The sequence below is a fragment of the Ctenocephalides felis genome, unplaced genomic scaffold, assembly GCF_003426905.1.
Source record: "Ctenocephalides felis isolate EL2017-DRISC unplaced genomic scaffold, ASM342690v1 CF-g0.4_SCAFFOLD_03573, whole genome shotgun sequence".
NCBI classification, from domain to species: domain Eukaryota; kingdom Metazoa; phylum Arthropoda; class Insecta; order Siphonaptera; family Pulicidae; genus Ctenocephalides; species Ctenocephalides felis.
Genome location: NW_020539727.1, coordinates 20,922,554 through 20,947,614, shown reverse-complemented (window position 1 = coordinate 20,947,614; position 25,061 = coordinate 20,922,554). Strand labels below are relative to the sequence as shown.

General features: G+C 25.7%; 1 protein-coding gene across 1 annotated transcript in view; it reads left to right on the top strand.

The window, feature by feature from the left end:
- Window positions 1–11,383: 11,383 nt before the first annotated feature.
- LOC113389736 (phospholipase B1, membrane-associated-like) overlaps window positions 11,384–25,061 on the top strand; it is a 75,130-nt gene continuing 61,452 nt past the window's right edge. Inside the window, exons 1-5 of the mRNA XM_026626750.1 lie at window positions 11,384–11,468; window positions 20,160–20,298; window positions 23,462–23,560; window positions 23,627–23,789; window positions 23,959–24,127. Of these exons, the coding sequence (XP_026482535.1) occupies window positions 20,218–20,298; window positions 23,462–23,560; window positions 23,627–23,789; window positions 23,959–24,127 (512 nt within the window). The 5' untranslated portion in view covers window positions 11,384–11,468; window positions 20,160–20,217. The remainder of the gene's footprint in view (window positions 11,469–20,159; window positions 20,299–23,461; window positions 23,561–23,626; window positions 23,790–23,958; window positions 24,128–25,061) is intronic.

Below are 25,061 nucleotides of genomic sequence, written 5' to 3'. Positions count from 1 at the left end.
TTCCTAGTGAACACTTGAATATTAAATATTAAAAATTTATTTTGGCACTTCTAATATAATTCATTTAAATTTAAAAAAAAAATCTATTTTCCACAAAATATTATTATTCTATAATAAATTTAAATTTATTTGTTTAAATAATTTATCATACTTTGTTAAACAAAATATTTGCTAATAAGTATATCTATGAGAAAATGGTAAAATTTTACCTTGAATAATAAACTTTGTGATAAACAAAATATTTGTTAATAAATCATTTTAATTTCGAAAACCACTTTTAAAAAAAACACTTATTTGAACTAACATAATTTTAAACAAAAAATCTTTCAATATAATTATTTTTAATAGAAAATTTAATAATTTAAATTTAATAATACACTTTTCACTATACTCTCTATATTATTTAATAATATTTGAATATTTTTAAATAATTATACTTATTAGTAACAGAATTAGAATGTTTAGTGAAAAATTTAATTTTATTTTTTTATTACTTGTGGAAAATATTAATACTTTTTATTTTTAATTAAATTTACAAATATTTTAACTTTTTAAATAAATATTAATGATGTCATACGTAAACTTATATAGCAAATTGGATATAAAAAATATTAACTGTTTTATAAATTTATTTCAGTTACATTTATATTATTTTTATTTTAATTAATCACTATTTTGAAACAAAACTATTAATTTTTGATACAAAGTGCTGATTTATTGTCCAAACTAAACTCTCATTTCAAAGAAAAACAAATCATATTTATAATTATCTGAAAATGTTTTAATGTATTTTTAACTTTCCGTAGACTTTTATTATTACATTTGTTTTTATTTTCTCTAAAATATTTTTGCAATTTTGGATTAAAAATTCAAAAAATTCACCAGACTAAGCACAGTCTAAGCGCCACTGTGGTACAAATGTTTACCTAAGTGCGTTTAGACTGTTTATGTACTGGAGCAATTTTCCAATTTTGTGAAAAACTATTGAAAAATGTGAAAATGCCGCCAAGCTAAGCACAATATAAGTGAAAATGTCGCACAGAATTATTTGCAAATGCGTTTAGACTGTGATTACACGGGAGCACTTTTTAATTTTGTTTGTGTAAATTAAGCAACTATTTTTTTGTTTGAAATTAAATTCGAAATGAAATGACAATTGTTAATGTGCTGGAGATAAATTGATTTATAATTTAATTTGACTTGCTCAGATTCAACAAGATAGCAAAAATAATTAAAGTTACAGATTTGTAATAATATATTTGAAAACGTTCAAAAATTCTCGAATATTTTCTTACGGTACGGGAAGTTCCAGCAATATGCCTTAAGGCACGATGCCATATATCACTAGTATTATTCTGTTTTTATTCCCTCTAGGTTGTTGTGACAAACACAGTGCCCCACGAGATCCAAAAAATGCAGTGCCACAAAATCAAAACCGTGGACATCTCTATAATGTTATCAGAAGCTATTCGACGTATTCATAACAAGGAATCGATGTCGTACCTTTTCAAAAATGTGACCCTGGAGGATTAATAATAATATAAGTACCCTATATACTAATATATTCATATTGCAAATATATATATATATATATATATAATATATATATTTATACATATATATTTATACATATATATATATATATATATATATATATATATATTTATACATATATATATATATATATATTACATTTGTTATCGATAAGAAATATATATTCATCACATATATTTTGTTCTAATCACACATCACTATTGTTGTGAATACCCAAGGTGAAATTTTGGACAAGTATATTAAAATAATAATGAATTTATCACTGCTGTTAAAAAACAAATTTACCAGTCAATTTTTGTTCAATTTTTCACCACGGTATATCATTAACTATTTTTTTTATATTTATATATTATATTTGTGCAGTAAAAGCTCTTTATTTGTTTACTATCATAAATACGCCGCGTATACAAAATGGTAATTTATGTGTAAAAACTGTCTTAAAACAATTTTCTACATTTAAATTTTTCATATTAAAAACAAATACCTTATTCATACTCAGCTCTTCGAGCTCTATTTTTTGATTTATCACATGCAAAATGTGCTTCCAGATTTGCCTACAGGCAAGTTGCTGTTCTTGCATTTAAATTTAGTTGCATTATTTTGTAATAAAGTTCCAATAAATATAAAAATTATCTTTCGAACCTTGGTGCTTAACATAGTACCTTGCGTAACTCCAAGCGTGTAATAATTCTTAAAAATGTTTTGAGTGTTTGATTGATCACTCGTTCTGGACGATTAAATCTGGATCAATTTCGATTTATTATAGTATGAACAAAATTAAAAAGACATTAGATCTGCATTGTGCTCTTCGTTTTCTGTGACGATGAATCCCCTGCAAAATCCTAGCATTGTTGCTATTGGGAAGTTGCTGCCTTTTTTTATAAAAAGGACTATTTAGCTAAGCCAAAAATGTGGTTAGAATTTTGCCTATAGGCAAGTTGCTGTTCTCTCACCTAAATTGTCCACAAATTCATATTGTATAGAATAAATATATCTGAAAAATGGACAATATATTTATATTGTGCTTCAAGACCTTAATGATGTGTCTTTGGAATTATCTTATTGGCAAGTTGCTGATTCTTCTCTTTTATATACTGCATCCCTGCCAGTATAATTATTTCTTTATTTGATAAAATAAACTAAATCTGATATCATATTTGTATTCAACTCTTCGAAATCTATTTTTTGTTATATGCCACGTACTTCGTAGTGGTCGATGAAGATTTTCTATCGGCAAGCTGCTGTTCTTTCACTATAAGTTCAGTTTCTATTTTGTTAGAGAATAAAAGAATTTATATTTATATTTATATTTATATTTTATAAATAAAAGACTTCTAAATGATATGTCCCATGCAAAAAGTTCTCTGGAATTTTTCTAATGGCAAGTTGCTTATTTCTCACTTTAATATAAAAATCTAATCAGTTTAGCCAGTTACTCCCTTTTATGATAAAACAAACTAAAATGTATATCTTTATGATAAATGATATCTTCCTATTGGCAAGTTGCTGATTTCTTAAAACTAATTAAATCAGCCTGCACACTTATTTTCTTATAAAATAAAAATAAAATGGATATTAGATTCGATTTTATTTCAATTCTATTGAACTTATTAATTATATAAAATATTACAAAAGTTGTAATAAATATAAAAAATATCTTTCAAATCTTGGGGCTTATCATAGTACCTTGCGTAACTCCAAGTGTAATAATTCTTAAAAATGTTTTGAGTGTTTGATGAACCACTCGTTATCGACGATTAAATCAGGATCAATTTCGATTTGTTATAGTACAAACATAATTGTACTGAAACCTTTTATTTCAGTATATAATATTACAAAAGTTTGATTAAATATAAAAATTATCTTTCAAACCTTGGGGCTTATCATAGTACCTTGCGTAACTCCAAGCGTAATAATTCTTAGAAATGTTTTGAGTGTTTGATGGACCACTCGTTCTGAGCGATTATATCAGAATCAATTACGATTAGTTATAGTATAAACATAATTAAAAATAGACATTAGATCTGCATTATGCTCTTCATTTTCTGTTATAGTAAATCCCCTGCAAAATCCTAGCATTGTTGCTATTGGCAAGTTGCTGCTTTTTCTTATATAAAGGACTATTTTGCTCAGCCAAAAATGTGGTTCGACTTTTGCCTACAGGCAAGTTGCTGTTCTCTCAATTAAATTGTCAACAAATTCATATTGTACAGAATAAATATGAATAAAAATGGACAATATATTTATATTGTGCTCCAAGACCTTGATGATGTCTCTGGAATTATCTTATTGGCAAGTTGCTGATTCTTCTCTATATACTGCACCAGCCGGTGTAACTATTTCTTTATATGATAAAATAAACAAAAACTTTTATCAGATAAGCTCTATTATATACCTTGCGCTCTTAGTCCCATGCAAAAAGTTCTCTGGAATTTTTCTAATGGCAAGTTGCTTATTTCTCACTTCAATATAAAGAACTATTCAGCTTAGCCAGTTATTTTCTTTTATGACAAAACTAATGATATTTTCCTATTGGCAAGTTGCTGATATAAAGAAGCGAGTATGTTCTATATGATAAAATAAACTAAATCTGATATAAGATTTGTATTTAGCTCTTCGTAGTCTACTTTCTGGTATGTCTGTATATATCATGCAATATGTGGTTCCAAATTTGTCTAAAGGCAAGTTGCTGTTCTTGCACTATAAATTTAGGTGCATTATTTTGTTATAGAATCAATTCAAATAATAATGAAAAATGTACTTGTATAGTGCTCTCTGGAAACTTTTATTCCAGTTCTATTGAATTTATTAATTATATGAAATATTACAAAAGTTTGAATAAATATAAAAATTATCTTTCAAATCTTGGGACTTACCATAGTACCTTGCGTAACTCCAAGTGTAATAATTCTTAAAAATGTTTTGAGTGTTTGATGAACCGCTCGTTCTGGACGATTACATCAGAATCAATTGCGATTTGTTATAGTACATAATTGTACTGAAACCTTTTCAGTTCTATGACTTGATCAATTATATAAATTATTACAAAAGTTGTAATAAATATAAAAATTATCTTTCATACCTTGTGGCTTATCATAGTACCTTGCGTAACTCCAAGCGTAATAATTCTTAAAAATGTTTTGCGTGTTTGATGAACCGCTCGTTCTGGACTATTATCAGAATCAATTTCGCTTTGTTATAGTATAAACAAAATTAAAAATAGACATTAGATCTGCATTGTACTCTTCGTGTTCGGTTACAGTAAATCCCTTGCAAAATCCTGGCATTATTGCTATTGTCAAGTTGCTGATTTTTCTTATATAAAGGACTATATAGCTCATTCGGTCTTTTACTTATATGATAAAATAAAATAAAATGGTTTATATATTCATATTCAGCTCTTCGAGCTTTATTAATTGATATATTACATGCAATATGTGGTTCGAGATTTGACTAAAGGCAAGTTGCCGTTCTTGCACTATAAATTTAGTTGCATTATTTTGTTATTAAATCAATTCAAATAATAATGAAAAATGCATTTGTGTAGTGCTCTCTGAAACCTCTTATCTCAGTTCTATTGAACTTAATAATTATATGAAATATTACAAAAGTTGTAATAAATATAAACAATTTCTCTCAAATCTTGGGGCTTATCATAGTACCTTGTGTAACTCCAAGTGTAATAATTCTTAAAAATGTTTTGAGTGTTTGATGAACCACTCGTTATGGACGATTAAATCAGAATCAATTTTGATTTGTTATAGTACAAACATAATTGTACTGAAACCTTTTATTTCAATTCTTTGACTTGATTAATTATATGAAATATTATAAAAGTTGTAATAAATATAAAAAATATCTTTCAAATCTTGGGGCTTAACATAGTACCTTGAGTAACTCCAAGGGTAAAAATTCTTAAAAATGTTACGAGTGTTTGATGAACCACTCGTTATGCACGATTAAATCAGGATCAATTTCGATTTGTTATAGTACAAACATAAATAAAAATAGACATTATTTCTGCATTGTGCTCTTCGCATTCTGTTACAGTGAATCCTTGCAAAATCCTAGCAATGTTGCTATTGGCAAGTTGCTGCTTTTTCTTATATGAAGGACTATCTAGCTCATTCGGTCTTTTGCTTATATGAAAAAATGAACTAAAACAGATCTCAGATTTGTATTCAGCTCTTCGAGCTCTTTTAATTGATATATCACATGCAATATGTGGTTCCAGATTTGCCTGAAGGCAAGTTGCTATTCTTGCACTATACATTTAGTTGCATTATTTTGTTATAGAACCAATTCAAATAATAATGAGAAATGCATTTGTATCTCTGAAACCTTTTATTTCAGTTCTATTGAATTTACTAATTATATGAAATATTACAAAAGTTGTAATAAATACAAACAATTTCTTTCAAATCTTGGGGCTTATCATAGTACCTTGTGTAACTCCAAGTGTAATAATTCTTAAAAATGTTTTGAGTGTTTGATGAACCACTCATTATGGACGATTAGATCAGAATCAATTTTGCTTTGTTATAGTACAAACAAAATTAAAAATAGACATTAGTTCTGCATTGTGTTCTTAGAGCTTTGGGATGACACATCACCTGCAAAATCCTAGCAATGTTGCTATTGACAAGTTGCTGCTTTTTCTTATATAATGGACTATTTAGCTCAGCCAAAAATGTGGGTCGACTTTTGCCTACAGGCAAGTTGCTGTTCTCTCTTTTGAATTGTCCACAAATTCTATTGTATAGAATAGGCAGTATATTTATATTGTGTTCGAGACTTTCTTAATGATTTGTCTTTGGAATTATCTTATTTGCAAGTTGCTGATTCTTCTCTTTTATATACTGCATACCAACCAGTATAATTTCTTTATATGATAAAATAAACAAAACTTTTATCAAATGCTAAATGTGGTTTGATATTTTTTCTTTCGGCAAGTTGCTGCTCTTTGTCAATTTTTTTTGACTTATCAAATATGACAAGAGATTACTTTTATTATTAATAGTTTGCATAATAGTGCAAACTATTTTTAAGGCGCGTTAAGTTACATTATATTTTACATGCTGCACTATGTCAGCCAGCATAATTATTTCCTTATTTGATAAAATAAACTAAATCTATCATATTTGTATATCATAAAACTATCATATTTGTATTCAGTTCTTCGAAGTATATTTTTTGGAATATGCCACATACTTCAATGTGGTCGATGAAGATTTTCTACCGGCAAGCTGCTGTTCTTTCACTATAAGTTCAGTTTCTATTTTGTTAGAGAATAAAAGAATTTATATTTATATTTATATTTATATTTTATAAATAAAAGACTTCTAAATGATATGTCCCATGCAAAAAGTTCTCTGGAATTTTTCTAATGGCAAGTTGCTTATTTCTCGCTTTAATATAAAGAACTATTCAGCTTAACCAGTTATTTCCTTTTATGATAAAACAAATTAAAATGTATATCGTTATGATAAATGATATTTTCCTATTAGCAAGTTGCTGATTTTATATAATTAGCCAGTACACTTATTTTCTTATGATCTTTATCTCAGTTCTATTGAACTTATTAATTATATGAAATATTACAAAAGTTGTAATAAATATAAAAAATATCTTTCAAATCTTGGGGCTTATCATAGTACCTTGCGTAACTCCAAGTGTAATAATTCTTAATGTTTTGAGTGTTTGATGAACCACTCGTTATGGACAATTAAATCTGGATCAATTTCGATTTTTTATAGTACAAACATAATTGTACTGAAACCTTTTATTTCAGTTCTTCGACTTGATTAATTATATGAAATATTATAAAAGTTGTAATAAATATAAAAATTATCTTTCATACCTTGGGGCTTATCATAGTACCTTGCGTAACTCCAAGCGTAATAATTCTTAAAAATGTTTTGAGTGTTTGATGAACCACTCGTTCTGGGCGATTATATCAGAATCAATTACGATTAGTTATAGTATAAACATAATTAAAAATAGACATTAGATCTGCATTGTGCTCTTCGTGTTCGGTTACAGTAAATCCCTTGCAAAATCCTGGCATTGTTGCTATTGGCAAGTTGCTGCTTTTTCTTATATGAAGGACTATCTAGCTCATTCGGTCTTTTGCTTATATGAAAAAATGAACTAAAACAGATCTCAGATTTGTATTCAGCTCTTCGAGCTCTTTTAATTGATATATCACATGCAATATGTGGTTCCAGATTTGCCTGAAGGCAAGTTGCTATTCTTGCACTATACATTTAGTTGCATTATTTTGTTATAGAACCAATTCAAATAATAATGAGAAATGCATTTGTATCTCTGAAACCTTTTATTTCAGTTCTATTGAATTTACTAATTATATGAAATATTACAAAAGTTGTAATAAATACAAACAATTTCTTTCAAATCTTGGGGCTTATCATAGTACCTTGTGTAACTCCAAGTGTAATAATTCTTAAAAATGTTTTGAGTGTTTGATGAACCACTCATTATGGACGATTAGATCAGAATCAATTTTGCTTTGTTATAGTACAAACAAAATTAAAAATAGACATTAGTTCTGCATTGTGTTCTTAGAGCTTTGGGATGACACATCACCTGCAAAATCCTAGCAATGTTGCTATTGACAAGTTGCTGCTTTTTCTTATATAATGGACTATTTAGCTCAGCCAAAAATGTGGGTCGACTTTTGCCTACAGGCAAGTTGCTGTTCTCTCTTTTGAATTGTCCACAAATTCTATTGTATAGAATAGGCAGTATATTTATATTGTGTTCGAGACTTTCTTAATGATTTGTCTTTGGAATTATCTTATTTGCAAGTTGCTGATTCTTCTCTTTTATATACTGCATACCAACCAGTATAATTTCTTTATATGATAAAATAAACAAAACTTTTATCAAATGCTAAATGTGGTTTGATATTTTTTCTTTCGGCAAGTTGCTGCTCTTTGTCAATTTTTTTGACTTATCAAATATAACAAGAGATTACTTTTATTATTAATAGTTTGCATAATAGTGCAAACTATTTTAAGGCGCGTTAAGTTACATTATATTTTACATGCTGCACTATGTCAGCCAGCATAATTATTTCCTTATTTGATAAAATAAACTAAATCTATCATATTTGTATATCATAAAACTATCATATTTGTATTCAGTTCTTCGAAGTATATTTTTTGGAATATGCCACATACTTCAATGTGGTCGATGAAGATTTTCTACCGGCAAGCTGCTGTTCTTTCACTATAAGTTCAGTTTCTATTTTGTTAGAGAATAAAAGAATTTATATTTATATTTATATTTATATTTTATAAATAAAAGACTTCTAAATGATATGTCCCATGCAAAAAGTTCTCTGGAATTTTTCTAATGGCAAGTTGCTTATTTCTCGCTTTAATATAAAGAACTATTCAGCTTAACCAGTTATTTCCTTTTATGATAAAACAAATTAAAATGTATATCGTTATGATAAATGATATTTTCCTATTAGCAAGTTGCTGATTTTATATAATTAGCCAGTACACTTATTTTCTTATGATCTTTATCTCAGTTCTATTGAACTTATTAATTATATGAAATATTACAAAAGTTGTAATAAATATAAAAAATATCTTTCAAATCTTGGGGCTTATCATAGTACCTTGCGTAACTCCAAGTGTAATAATTCTTAATGTTTTGAGTGTTTGATGAACCACTCGTTATGGACAATTAAATCTGGATCAATTTCGATTTGTTATAGTACAAACATAATTGTACTGAAACCTTTTATTTCAGTTCTTCGACTTGATTAATTATATGAAATATTATAAAAGTTGTAATAAATATAAAAATTATCTTTCATACCTTGGGGCTTATCATAGTACCTTGCGTAACTCCAAGCGTAATAATTCTTAAAAATGTTTTGAGTGTTTGATGAACCACTCGTTCTGGGCGATTATATCAGAATCAATTACGATTAGTTATAGTATAAACATAATTAAAAATAGACATTAGATCTGCATTGTGCTCTTCGTGTTCGGTTACAGTAAATCCCTTGCAAAATCCTGGCATTGTTGCTATTGGCAAGTTGCTGCTTTTTCTTATATGAAGGACTATCTAGCTCATTCGGTCTTTTGCTTATATGATAAAAATAAAATAAAATGGATTATATATTTGTACTCAGCTCTTCGAGCTCTTCTAATTGATATATCACATGCAATATGTGGTTTCAAATTTGCCTAAAGGCAAGTTTCTGTTCTTGCACTATAAATTTCGTTGCATTATTTTCTTATAGAATCAATTCAAATAATAATGAAAAATGCATTTGTATAGTGCTCTCTGAAACTTTTTATTTCAGTTCTATTGAATTTATTAATTATATGAAATATTACAAAAGTTGTAATAAATATAAAAATTATCTTTCATACCTTGTGGGGCTTAACATAGTACCTTGCGTAACTCCAAGCGTAATATCAACCGCCAATTATTACCTTTTATGGTAAACCAAACTAAGACAGTTATCACATTCGTGTTTGGCTTATATATATTATCTTTTGCCTATTGGCAAGTTGTTTTAATGAATAGAGCTTTTACTATATATTTATATATCTATATATATTTCTTTCACATTATATTATTATAAGTTGCAGGATTGTTTTTAGTTTATATAATTTAGGGTCCAAAATCTCGAAATTGTTATGAATAAAAAATATATCGAAATGTATTTTTTAGGCAATGAATATTGCATGTCATGTATATTTTTATATATGATAAATTAATGAATAAATATAAACAAATAGTATGTATTAGAAATAATTATATTCTATAGACACGAATAAAGGAATTAGAGAAATAATTTTGATTTTATTTAAATTGTATTAATTATTACCTATAGAATAGTAAATTTAAATTGATAAATTATGTAAATAAAACTAGTAGTAGTGCATGGAATCGTGCCTTAAGGCAAATTACTGAGACTTCCCGTACCAAAATTTTTTAAGAAAGATTTTTAAGACTTTTTTTAGAACTCTGCAAAAAAAAAGATTTTTGAGATTTTTAAAATTTTTAAAAATGATTTTTGGTAAATTTGATTTTTCATACTTTGAAATATTTTGGAAATTCTGAAATTTCTTGCAAAGCAACCGCCGGTATGTTAGCTGCGTAGAAACGAAATATCGAAGCGCGTGGGCGCCGCGTCGCGGTACAACCGATGAACCTTGGTACAGCCATAGAAATGTAAACAAAATTTGTTATTATTATTATTAAAATATCTATAAAATATGTGATAATTTGATATGCGTATGTCTAATGATCATATTGCTGGAACTTCCCGTACGAAATTTTTTTAAGAAAGATTTTTAAGATTTTTTTTAGAACTCTGAAAAAAAAATCGATTTTTGAGATTTTTAAAATGTTTGAAAATGATTTTTGGTAAATTTGATTTTTTATAATTTGAAATATTTTGGAAATTCTGAATATTTTTTCAAAGCAATGGCGATACGTTAGCAGCATGCAAACGAAATATAGAAGCGCGTGGGCGCCGCGTTGCAGTGTGAGGGATGAACATTGGTACACGGAACCCATAGAAATGTGAACAAAATTTGTTATTATTATTAAAATAACTAATAAAACATGTGATAATTTGATGTGCATATGTCTAATGATGATTTTTGTCTATTTTTATTGGATCTCCGAAACGACTAGACTTGCCTTCACCAAAAACTGATTAAATTTTAAATTTAAAAATGCCGCTATTTCATATTTATTAATTTGGGTGTTATATATATTATTTATCTATGTTTCAGAAAATATACCATTTTGGATTTTTCATTCTTTTATCGGAAGTTGTGAAGATGAAGTCGTCGTGAATTTGGCTAAAAGTCATTTTATTTGTGTTTTTTTGTAAAGAAACTATTGGATTATATAAGGTAAGAATAAATTTAATTTATTATGCATATATATATATATATATATATATATTTATATGATAAAATTGTTTCTTGGGCATCCATCCAGTAATTAAAAAACAGTTTTATTGAAAAATGTTTTTATTCAGATAACATACGTTTCGGCTCTTGATTTGACCCATCTTCAGTGCATACAAATAAATTTGAAAAAAAAAACACAAAAACATTCAAAATTGCACAAATATGAAATAAAAATTGATAAAACGTCGAGTTATGATAAATTTTAAAACTTGTAAGATTAAAATAAATAATATATTTTATTATAAAAAAGCTTATTCCAAACGAACATGTTGTCAGCTTGGAATATGTATTACGTGTGTCAATTTTATCATATTATTTCACCTTCTGAAGAAAAACTTCTCGCTTTATATATATATATATATATATATATATACTCGTATATTATATTTCAATTATTTACAATAAAATAAACGTGAATACCAAAAAATACTTGCAACCGATTAAACTATGTTGTTTCAGGACGCGCCATTGCGATTCTGAAGTTTGAAATATTTTTTTTATAAAAGTTTGTTAGAATCGTTTAGAATTATAATATACAGATTTATAGATAATTTTATTAGCTTTCATTTGATATACAATAATATATATTAATTATATCAAATTATAAATTATATCAAATAATTGAATTATAAAATTACATATAAAAAAGTGTCAACAAATACAATACTGTAGTGGCTAAAAGTATCTAGTTAGATACTAAAGTATAAAGTTTAGAGATTTTTCCTAATTAATTTTGTTAGAAAAGTTTTTAAACGTTATATACAGATTTGTAGATAATTTTATTAGCTTTTAACAATATATAATACCATTATTATATTTTAATTATTTATAATAAAATAAAAGCTGATATAAAAAAAAATGCAACCACGAGACTAATGATAGACACGTTAAAGTTTGAAAGATTTTTATTATTTAACTTTGTTCTGAACTTTGCGAATTGTTATATACAGATTTGTACATAATTTTATTATGTTTGATTTGATATATGATAATACATATTATTTATATCAATTAGTTTAACAAAAATGATAAATATGAAAGTGTCCTCAGTATTTGTAGTATTTGAGATGCGTTGATGCGCATGTACTTTAACCAAACAATTGTTTATATCTCAAGTTGTGATAAATTTTCCAAAAATTTTAATATTTGTTATAATAGTATATATATTAAATAACGTTTATATATAAAAATTACAACAATATAGCTCTACATGAATTTGTACAAAAATTTAATGTAAATTATATTACTTAAGTCGATTTTTTGCATATTTCGGGTTTTCAATGCTACTTGCCTCAAGGCAAAATTCCACATACATCTAGTTGCATATTTTATACGTCCAAAATTTTATTTATTTAAATAATTCTTTCACAATATGATTGTGAAAACACGTGCGTTTATGGTGAGGTGAAAAAAAAAGTTGAAGACGTCGAAGTCTTCTTCATTGAAATTTTGTTTGCAGTTCACGTTTGTCTTTTGAACCGTCGAGGTTATAAATTGTTTTTAATTTTTTTTTTAAATCGAAAATAAATTTTAAAGTGAATGGAATTAGTTTAATAACAAAGTTTAATAGTTGGGTTAAATAAATTTCGGATAAAATAGGGGCTAGACCTAATAAGTTTTAGTGGAAAATTACGTCTAAAAATATAAGGATTATAATTGATTTTTATTTAAAAAAAAAATTTAAGGTGAATACAATTTACTTAAACATAAAGTTTAATGATTATTCTAGTAAATAAATAGTGGATAAAATACGCAATTATCGATATAATTTTTAAATTTTAAAAAATTATAAAAAATTGTTCATAAATGTGATTTTTTATAATTTTTTTTAAATGACAATTCTTGCTTGAAATATTTTTTTCATTAAACATATTACAGTCTGTTAAATAAGAAAAATGCACTGTAAGTATATTTATACATTTTTAATTTTTTTTTATTCTCAAAGTGAAAGAAATTTCGAGACGTCCGGAAATGTTGCAAATTCTTTTCGTGAGTTCAATTAAAATTTTTGACCCATTATTTTTATTTTTTTAAATTATATCCGAAAGGTCAGAACGTTGAAATTTTTATATGTTATTCTCTAATATATATATTTTGATAATAAATAATATAATTGATGAAAAATTTATCACAACTTGAGATATCAATAATTTTTTGGATAAAGTACATATAGGTATAACAGAGCATTGAAAATACAACAAATACCGAGAACACTTTTATATTTATCTTTTTGTTGAACTAATTAATATAAATAATATGTATTATTATATATCAAATGAAAACTAATAAAATTATCTACAAATCTGTAGATAACAATTCTAAACGAGTCTAACAAAATTTTATAAAAAAATCTTTCAAACTTCAAAATAACAATGGCGTGTCCTGAAACATTAGATTTATCGATTGCAAGTAGTTTTTGGTATCCACGTTTATTTTGATATAAAAAATTAAAATATAATAATGTTATATATTGTTAGAAAGCTTATAAAATTATCTACAAATCTGTATATAATGTTTAAAAACTTTTCAAATAAAATTAATTAGGAAAAATCTCTAAACTTTATACTTTAGTATCTAACTAGATACTCTTAGCCACTGGAGTACTGTATTTGTTGACATTTTTTATATTTATCTTTATAATTTAATTATTTGATATAATTAACATATATTATTATATCAAATAAAAGCTAATAAAATTATCTATAAATCTGTATATAACAATTCTAAACGATTTTAACAAAATTTTATAAAAAAAAATATTTCTCATATAAGATTATATTTGCAATGAAAATATTTTTGGAGCTCATAACTATAAATTTAGTTTTTGTAAATTTTATATATAATTCTTTAAAATATACTCAGAAACGACAAATACTAAAATTTAAAAAAAAATTATAACAACTTGAGATATAAATAATTTTGTTAAGTAAGATACATGTATATTGCATGAAAAGATTGCAGAAACGGTATTTTTATATTTTTTCTGTTTTCAATGGCGATTTTAAAGTATACCGAGTTGCTGTACGGCATTATGATGTTAGTAAATATCGCAGATCATTTAATTTTGTACAAATTTGCCAAATATTTCATTTATATGAAATAATTAGATTAAAAGTTACAAGAGATTTAATAAATGCATGAGTTGTCCATCTAGTCGCCTGGAATTAATATTTATTTTCTGCATTATAATGCAATTTTAAAGTATACCGAGTTGCTGTAGATTATTATGATGTTTGTAAATATTATAGATAATTCAATTTTACACAAATTTGCCGAATATTTCATTTATATAAAATAATTAGTTCAAAAGTTACAAGAGATTTAATAAATAAATGCACGACAGAATGTGTTGTCGGCTTATACGTCAAATATCAAATGGTTTTGATAGATGATGTTTTTCTTTATTTAATTTATATTGTTAATATACATTATATAATATTGAACAGGTAGACTTTCGGGTTTATTGTTTTTATAATACCTCATTGTCTATAGCATTCAAACAACATATCCTTACACACTTAAAGTAATAATTTTTTTGATTCTCAAGAAATTGTTTGGAATATACCTTACTTAGCAAAATAACGTTAGCCGGGTCATCTAGTATATATATATATATATATATATATATATATATATTTCTACATCTATTACATTTATTAATGATTTTTGCGTGTCCACATTTTTTTTTTAACTTTTTTATTTCTTATCACGCAAGTCTTCATATGACTTTTACCGTTTTACCGTTTTGATTTGAGGAAATGATTTCGTAATAACCAAAAATTGACCAAAATTACGTATTATTTTATATTTCATATGATTCTCATCATCAGAACAATATGACTATAAAAAATATAATAACTAATGATGAAAGTGATATAAAGTAAAGGTTAATCTGACCACATACATTTCGTATCTTACAAACCTGAAATACACGATATAGTAATAAAAATTCTAGTTAATACATAATACGTAATATGATGTAAATGAAATATTTAAACTGCAAAAGTAGTTATTTAACCCTACAGCAACTCGGTATACTTTAAAACCGTTTTTGAAACCAAATTTTTCAGACTACTAATTATAAACTCATTTATGTACTTGTGCTTTTATTTATTATATCTCTTGTAACTTTTAAACCGTTGCTCTAAATTAAACAAAATATTCTGCAAATTTGCACAAAATTAAATAATGTACAATATTGTCTAACATTATAGCACTCTACATCAACTCTGTATACTATAAAATTAAATTGTTTGTACCTCAACCCACATATGTTTATTCACACAGTCTTATACAACAATGTATTAGGTAGACAGGTAGTTTTATTTTAATTATTTTGTTAATAAATTAGAGAAAAACACAGTTTTATACATCGTAATGTAACAATAATAATAATAATAATAATAGTGATGTGTGGTCGTCTTCAGTCTTCGTCAATAAGAAACGATTACATGCAAAAATTCACAAATAATGTCATAACCTCAGAAGAATAAATCTTTTTCTTTGTACCTACATTGTTTTGATGGGATTCCAATTGGAATTTATTTTATTGCCTCGAAGCAAATTAGACAGAGAAAAAAACAGAGAGGAATTGGGGGAATCTATATTTAATATTCAATAATATTTTTTTAACTTACCGTAGGGAGTAGGTATAGTAATTTACTTTTCTCGACGTTTTGAAGGTTTCTGAACATTTTGGCATACCTCACAATCAGAAAAAATGGATGTTTGTATATGTATAGATACAATTTTTCGTCCACGTTTTCGGGCGCACGGATCAACCGATTTGAATGGTTTGAAAAACAGTCGATCCCTATTGATAGGGAGATGTGCTGATTAGTTTTTAGTAAAGGCAGGTCCAGCTGTTACGGAGATACGGAGCAAAGAGTGCAAAAAATACAAATCGAGTTTTTGAGAGAACGTAGTATCGGATTTGAATGATCTAAACATTTTTTAGCAAAGGCAGGCCCAACCATTTCGAAGAAACATAATTTCAATGTTTTTTTTTTAGATTTTCAATGGGTTCAATAGATTTTCTAGAATTTAATTTGATTTTCTAGAATATGAATTGGTTATTTGCAAATTTAATGTTTTTTTTTTATAATTGCAATAGATTTTTCTATAATTTCAATGGGTTTTTGTAGATTTTCAACGGGTTCAATAGATTTTCAATGGGTTCAAGAGATTTTCTAGAATTTTAATTGATTTTTTGCAAATTTAGTGGGTTTTCTAGAATTTCAATAGGTTTTTCTAGTTTTTTAATGGGTCTTTCTAGATTTTCAATGGGTTCAATAGATTTTCTCAAATTTTAATTGATTTTCTAGAACTTGAATTGGTTTTTAAGAAAATTCAATGGGTTTTTGTATATTTTTAATGGGTTTTTCTAGATTTAATGAGTTCAATAGATCTTCTAGAATTTTAATTGATTTTCTAGAATTTGAATTGGTTTTTTGCAAATTCAATGGGTTTTTCTATAATTTTAATGGATTTTTCTAGATTTTCAATGGGCTCAATAGATTTTCTATAATTTTGATTTTCTAGAATTTTAATAGTTTTTTTGCAAATTCAATGGGTTTTTCTATCATTTCAAGGCGTTTTTCTAGATTTTCAATGGGTTTTCTTGAGTTTCAATGGGTTTTCTAGAATTTTAACGGACTTTCAAGAATTTTAATGGGTTTTTCTGAAGGCATTTTAATATTTTTAAATGACTATACGTTCTTTTATCCATTATAGTAGCATATTTTAATATTTTCTAATTTTTAATAGGTCGTGCTAGATTTTCAGTGGATTTTCTAGAATTTTGATGAGTTTTCTAGATTTTTAAGGGGTTTTCAAGAATTTAAATGGGTTTTTCTGAAGGCATTTTAATATTTTTAAATGACTTTGCGTCCTTAAATCCATTGTAGTTTATTTTAATACGTCCTAGTTTTTAATAGGTTTTTCTAGTGTTTCATTGAGTTCTCTTGAATTTCAATGAATTTTCTAGTATTTCAATGGGTTTTTAAGAATTTTAACGGGTTTTTCTGAAGGCATTTTAATATTTTTAAATGACTACGTCCTTAAATCAATTGTAGTAGTATATTTTAAAATTTCCTAATTGTTAATAGGTTTTTCTAGATTTTCAATAGGTTCTCTTGAATTTCAATGAGTTTTCTAGTATTTCGATGGGTTTTCAAGAATTTTTATGAGATTTTCTGAATGTATTTCAATTATCATTGTATTATTGTAAGTCCAATAGCTTTTCTAGAATTTGACTTGATTTTCTAGAATTTGAATTAGTTTTTTGCAAATTCAATGGGTTTTTCTTTGATTTCAAGGGGTTTTTCTAGATTTTCAATGGATTTTCTTGAGTTTCAATGGGTTTTCTAGAATTTCAATGGCTTTTCAAGAACTTTAAAGGGTTTTTCTGTAGTCATTTTAATATTTTTAAATGACTTTACGTACTTAAATCTATTGTAGTAGTATATTTTAACATTTTCTAATAAGTTTTAAAAATTCTGAATCAAGTTTTTAATTTTATGCATTGTACTATAATAGTCTTTCACAGTTTAACATTTTTAAATACATTTTTTGATAGTTTGATATTTTGATATTATACATATTTTACAATTATTTTCATATCGTTTCTATTATTGCAATTACAAATGATTTTTTACGACTATTTACACTTATAATTTTTTCTGACAAATCATATTTATTTCTCTAATAAACACTTAATATTATTAATTAATTTACTAAATAAATTTATTAATTCATTATTAAATATTTTTCAATTCGTCTCTGTCCAAATTCAATTTAAGGAAACGGATAACGCCAATAAAATGTTAAACACAAGAAAGAATTCTTAAAAGAAATTTTCCATCTTATTGTTCAAAGAGAAGCCGAATAAGTATATATATGACTAATAAAATTAACACACAGACTTGCAATAAAATTCAAAAATTAAATAAAAACAGAATTATATAAATAGTAAAAAATTATATAAATATAAAAAATTATATAAATAGTGAAAAATATATAAATATTGAAAATGTTAATAGATTTCCTAGAATTCCAATGGGATTTTTAAAAATTCTAATTTGATTAAAAAAATATCTAACTGGATTTTTTTAATACTTCCAATGAGATTTTTTAACATACTTTTTGCCGTTTTATTTTCTTCAAATTTTTATAGTTATATTGCATTTACCAAAATTTCGATTACAAAGTTGTTTTATAAAATATTCTTGTCGAACTTGTGAAAATTGGAAATCAAGGGTATTGCCATTCGATGGCAAATTAAAAATGTTTTTAGAACAACTTTTTGAATCACCAAAATATCTGCAATAGTTTTTACAAAATTGCATTTTTACACTTTGCAAATTTTATAAGTTGTGGAAAATCAATATGGATTCTGCGAAATCGAAATGTTTAAAAAATTGAATATCTTGAGAACGCTTCGAGATATTTTAGAAATTCAAAAAGTCGGCTATATAACATTTTTAATTTGCCATCGAACTGTGATAATCCCGATATGCTGTTTTAACTCTTTCATATAGAAAACATGAAATAACACAATCGGTAATAATAAATTAACTTTAAAACTATATTAACTGACTATTAATATAGTATCGACTTGCATGGTTAACTATTGCTCCAAATCCAGAAGATTTATTTATGTATAATATATATTCTTGATGAACTAGTAGAAATTGGAAATCAAGAGTAGAACTATTCGATGGCAAATTAAAAATGTTCTAGGAAAAAAATTTTGAATCACTAAAATATCTACAATAGTTTTTATAAAATTGCATTTTTACACTTTGCAAATTTTATAAGTTGTAAAAAATTAATATGGATCCTGCGAAATCGAAATGTTTAAAAATGGAGTATCTTGAGAACGCTTTGAGATTTTTTAGAAATTCAAAAAGTCGGCAATATTAATTTGCACACTCTCATATTGAAATTGGATTTTTTGGTAAAAAAAATTTTTTTTAAGAATATTTTTATATCATTTCAGTGTTATTTTTTATAATTTTAATGAATCTTTATGTAATATTAATGGATTTTTTTAAATTCCAATAAAGTTTACAAAATTTATATAAATAGTAAAACAAATATTAGAAAATAAATATATATATTTGAAAATAAATTACATTATGAAAAGAATAAATCACATTAAAAGTAAAACTATTTATGAATAGTAAAAAATAAAGTGTATAATAATATAAATTATTAATTCATCAGAATCTACCTTAAATAAATTTAATTGCAAAAATTTTGTTATTTATCAACTCTGAAGCTTTGTTTATTAGTAAAAGTATATGTTTAAGAAATACGTTTTTTTCGTAGTTAGTTTTGAAATAATGTTCTGACCGCAATTTTTTTTTCCTTCTTGGACCATTTAACACATATGTGAAAACATTTTTTCTAATTTGTTACTGAAATAATATAAATTCTTGTTTAATTACAAAAGTTTATATGAAGTAATTTTGGTTTCTTCAAAATTACTTAAAGATTTGTTATTTATTCTCTGATTCACTTTTAAATATTGCAAGAACTTTTCGTGATTTTAGTAAATATAATTTGATAATTTTTAATAATTTTTACCAAATAAAATAGTAATTAAAATAAATATTTTTGTTGTTACAGATATGCGATGAAATCAAGAATATAAATTTAGTAAAAAATTCTTAAAACATCTTCAAAGATGTTTTTTGGAATTTTTATACTTTATTTGGGACTTAGTGGAATACAAGGACAGTTTCGGTTTTTAACAGATGATTTACAGGTAAAATTATAATTGTATATATTATATATATATATATATATATATATATATATAAATCATTTTTTTCAATTTAAGTTTGTGTTGCGCAATACAACTTTATTATGACTTACTAACTTGTTAAAAAAGACTTGCAAATTTAAGACTCCATATCTCGAAAACTAATGCAGCTAGCATAGTTTAGTCTTCTACAAAAACATCAAGCATATTTATGTCTATAAATTTCTAGAACATACTTTATAGTTTGCATTTTTGGTTTAAGAGATATAAATTTTTTAACAAATATGTTACATTAAAATAGCGCGCATGTTTCTAACCTAGGTCGAGGCCTTGTTCGAGGTTGAGACGACAGACGTGGGACATATAATTTAAAAGTTCTATATCTCGAAAAATAATGCAGTTAGAATAGTTTAGTCTTCTACAAAATAATAAAGCATATTTCTGGCTATAAATTTTTATAACATACTTTATAGTTTGCATTTTTGGTTCACGAGATATCTGTATTAGAACAAATGCGCTACACGAATAAGGCTAATGTTAAGTATCCCCAACCGAGGCGTCGTTTGAGGTTGCGCGCATGTATTTTTATAGTTCTGTAACTCGAAAACTAATATAGCTAGTATAGTCTAATCTTCTACAAAAATATAAAGTATATCTCTGGCTATAAATTTCTAGAACATACCATATAGTTTGCATTTTTGGTTCAAGAGATATCTGTATTAGAACAAATGCGTCACACGAATAGCGCGCATGTTAGTAGTAACCCCAACCGAGGCGTCGTTTGAGGTTGCGCGCATGTAATTTTAAAGTTCTGTAACTCGAAAACTAATATAGCTAGTATAGTTTAGTCTTCTACAAAAATATGAAGCATATTTCTGGCTATAAATTTTTAGAACATACATTATGGTTTGCATTTTTGGTTCACGAAATATCTGTAATAAAACGAATGCGTGCATGTAACCCCAAACGAGGCCTCGTTTCAGGTTAAAGCGACAAATTTGGTAGAGCCGCGCTAGTTCTAACTTCAGAACCAAATATCTAAAAAACTAGAAGAGATTAAGTAGTTTTGTCTTCGATAAAATTTCAAGTATACTTTAGTCAATATTTTTCTAGAATACACCTTAGTGATCAAATCCAAGCTTTTCAAGATACAAAGGAAATATAATATTTCTTTTACCACGTAGATGATTTCAAGATTATCATCTTATCTTATCACATTTCTATTATCAAAGTGTCTAGTGCGTTATCTTGATTTCAAAATGCAAATCACGTACCAATCAATCGATTTATTTATTCTTTTGTCAATCGAAAGTGTCGATTCAAAATGAAATGCAAAAATTACTCAAACATTTTCTTAACAAATCATTCCGGAATAATAAATAATTCCAACGTGACAAAGAGAAAATAGACAGACTTAAATTAGAAAGAAATTAAAAAAAAATTATTATTGGATTATTTTTGTGCTTAATGATAAAAATTTTTCAATGTTTAATATACAACAAATTTAATTATTTACAAAAATATAATAATAAATTCCGATCACGTCACAATTTCAATTCACTTTCTTCACACTAGAATTGTTTGTATTAAAATTTAATTCTGATCACGTTTTTGGATCGGCTCGTTTGTTTATTCTCGATTAGTATTGTATAGAAAGCCTTTCTTAAATTCCAATTCAAATATTTCTCATTCATATCCCTCCTCATTCAATCTTCTGTCCTTTTTTTTGACATAATTTGAACGGATCTTGCATAATTTTGCATGACTAAATAATAATAATTATGCAAAACAGGCGCGACTTTTTGAAATGTATAATAATGTAAAGAATTTTGAAGGCACTTTCTATGTTGAAAACTATTTATTACTAATATTGTTATTAATAAAATTTAATTTAATTTGTTAAATATTAATATCTAATATTTTAGTTAAAACGACTTTGAATTCGATATTTCATTCTTAAGCAATAAATATAGAAAATTCGGAACATTTTTTTGGTTTTCGTCAAATAACTCAAAAATTTCATATGGAATTTCATTTAGACAGGGTGAAACTAGATAAAATTTACAACATTTCCTAGGGAACACTTTTATACACTCCCATATAAAAGTTTTGAATAAAACGACTTTGATAGATGTATATATTGATTTATACATGATTATACATATACTATCTGTGTTAGTTTGTATGGGAATTAAATATATAAATGTATATATTGATTTATACATGATAATATATATACTAACTGTCCCAGTTTGTATGGGAATTGGATATATAAATGTATATATTGATTTATACATGATTATACATATACTATCTGTGTTAGTTTGTATGGGAATTAGATATATAAATGTATATATTGATTTATACATGATAATATATATACTAACTGTCCCAGTTTGTATGGGAATTGGATATATAAATGTATATATTGATTTATACATGATTATACATATACTATCTGTGTTAGTTTGTATGGGAATTAGATATATAAATGTATATATTGATTCATACATGATTACATATGACCTAACAGCCTTAGTTTGTATGGGAATTGGATATATAAATGTATATATCGATTTATACATGATTATATATGACATAATTGCCTTAGTTTGTATGGAAATTGGATATATGAATGTATATATCGATTTATACATGATTATATATGACATAACAGCCTTAGTTTGTATTCCCATACAAACAGCCGAATGATAGATCATTTGTATTGATCGAATAAGTCAATAAATGGTAGTTTAAAAAAAGCGTGAATAGCAGTCTATGTTTTTATATGGTTTATCATTTATAAATCTGAATTTTATCTATTTTTCACTAATATGAATAAAATAAAATGCCTTGAACAAAATTTTAAAGTTATTTGACAAAATATAAAAAAAACGTCCAAAATCCACCTATAGCCAATTATTAAACTCAATTTTGTATGATAAATTTAGTTTGTATGGTATGTATTATAGTATGTATTATATATATATATAAATGTATATATTGATTTATACATAATTATATATGGACTAGCTGCCTTGGTTTCTATTACTCAAAAATTTCATATGGAACCACCCCTTTTCAGTTAGATAGGGTAAAACTAGATAAAATTTATATCATTTCTACTACAATTAATGATTTATTTATATATTAATTTTTTTTTCAGAGCACCGGTTTCGGTTTATTCTATCCTGCATCATCAGGAGTACGAAGACAACCCTTGGTACCAGATGGATACCCATTTCCATGTCCAAAAGAGGCAAAGGTAAAGTTCTTTTTAGTAATTAAACCAATTGATATCTTCTCACTTCTAAAGTATTTTTTTTTGTAGAAAATATCTGCAAAAACTCGTCCTACAAGTGTCCATCGTCTGAGGCCATCAGACATAGAAGTAATTGGTGCTTTGGGAGATTCTTTGGTTGCTGGAAGTGGTGCCATGGAAGAATTTGCTTTGGGGGCTTTTGTTGAACATCGTGGTGTCACTTGGGCAGCAGGTAAAGGACCAGAAAAAAATAGAAAAATTGAGGAATATTTATTATAAAACAACTATTTCTCTAGTTCTATTTTTTTACCAGCTCCTAAATCAATCATGTTACTTTTATAAGTTCCGTATCAATTTAGGATGTTTTTTTTGTTTTAACCGCTTTGTTTTTAACTTTCCAGGTGGCCAAGGATCTTGGCGTAAATATTTGACCCTCCCAAATATTTTAAAAGAGTTCAACCCACGTCTGATTGGATTCAGTACTGGTCCTGGTGAATTTTTATCCAGGCGAGCAAATTTCAATGTTGCTTTTCCAGTTGCTGCTACTGATGATGCTATCCAGCAAGCAAAGTAAGAAATATCATATATATATATATATATATATATATATATATATATATCTCATGTAGAAAATTTTTCTGTAATGAGGTAACGATTATTCGGATTTTCATAAATCTTCCTGAAGTTTGTGAAGGGATTTTTTTAGGATTTTTTGATTTATAGAAATATAGTTACATTGTAGAAATAAATGGAAAAAATTACAAAAACGGTTATCATTCATATGTAGACAAAAATATTTAAAGAATGTAAAAAATTTGGTAATAAAATTTATACCATAAATAGTTGGAATAGTTCGAAAGAAAATGTTAAAGTATAAATATTAAAATAATAATTTTTGATAAATATTATAATAATTTTATTGGAATTAAAATAGATACTTTAAAGGATAACATATCAAAATTACAAGGCTCTAACTCAAACCGTGTATTTTACAAAAAATCCCTAAAAATCAAAATTTTATCTTGTCAAAGTTCCCTAAAAACTAGTATGCTCGATAAAAGTATTTTTCCGAGATTAATGTGAATATTTAAAATAGGGGATAAAAATTTAATATTTTAATATTTGTTATTAAAATAGATACTTTAAAGAATAACATATCAAAATTACAAGATTCTAACTCAAACGGTGTATTTTTTAAAAATTCCTAAAAATAAAAATTGTATTTCGTCAAAGTAACCTAAAAATTAGTCTGCTCGATAAAAGTACATTTTCGAGATTGATGTAAATATTTAGAATTGGGGATGAAAATTAGATAATTTTAATGTTTGTTATTAAAATAGACACTTTAAAGGATAACATATCAAAATTACAAGGTTCTAACTTAAATGGTGTATTTTTCAAAAAATTCCTAAAAATCTAAAATTTATTTCGTCAAAGTTCCCTATAAACTATTACGCTCGATAAAAGTACTTTTTCGAGATTAATATAAATATTTGGAATTGGG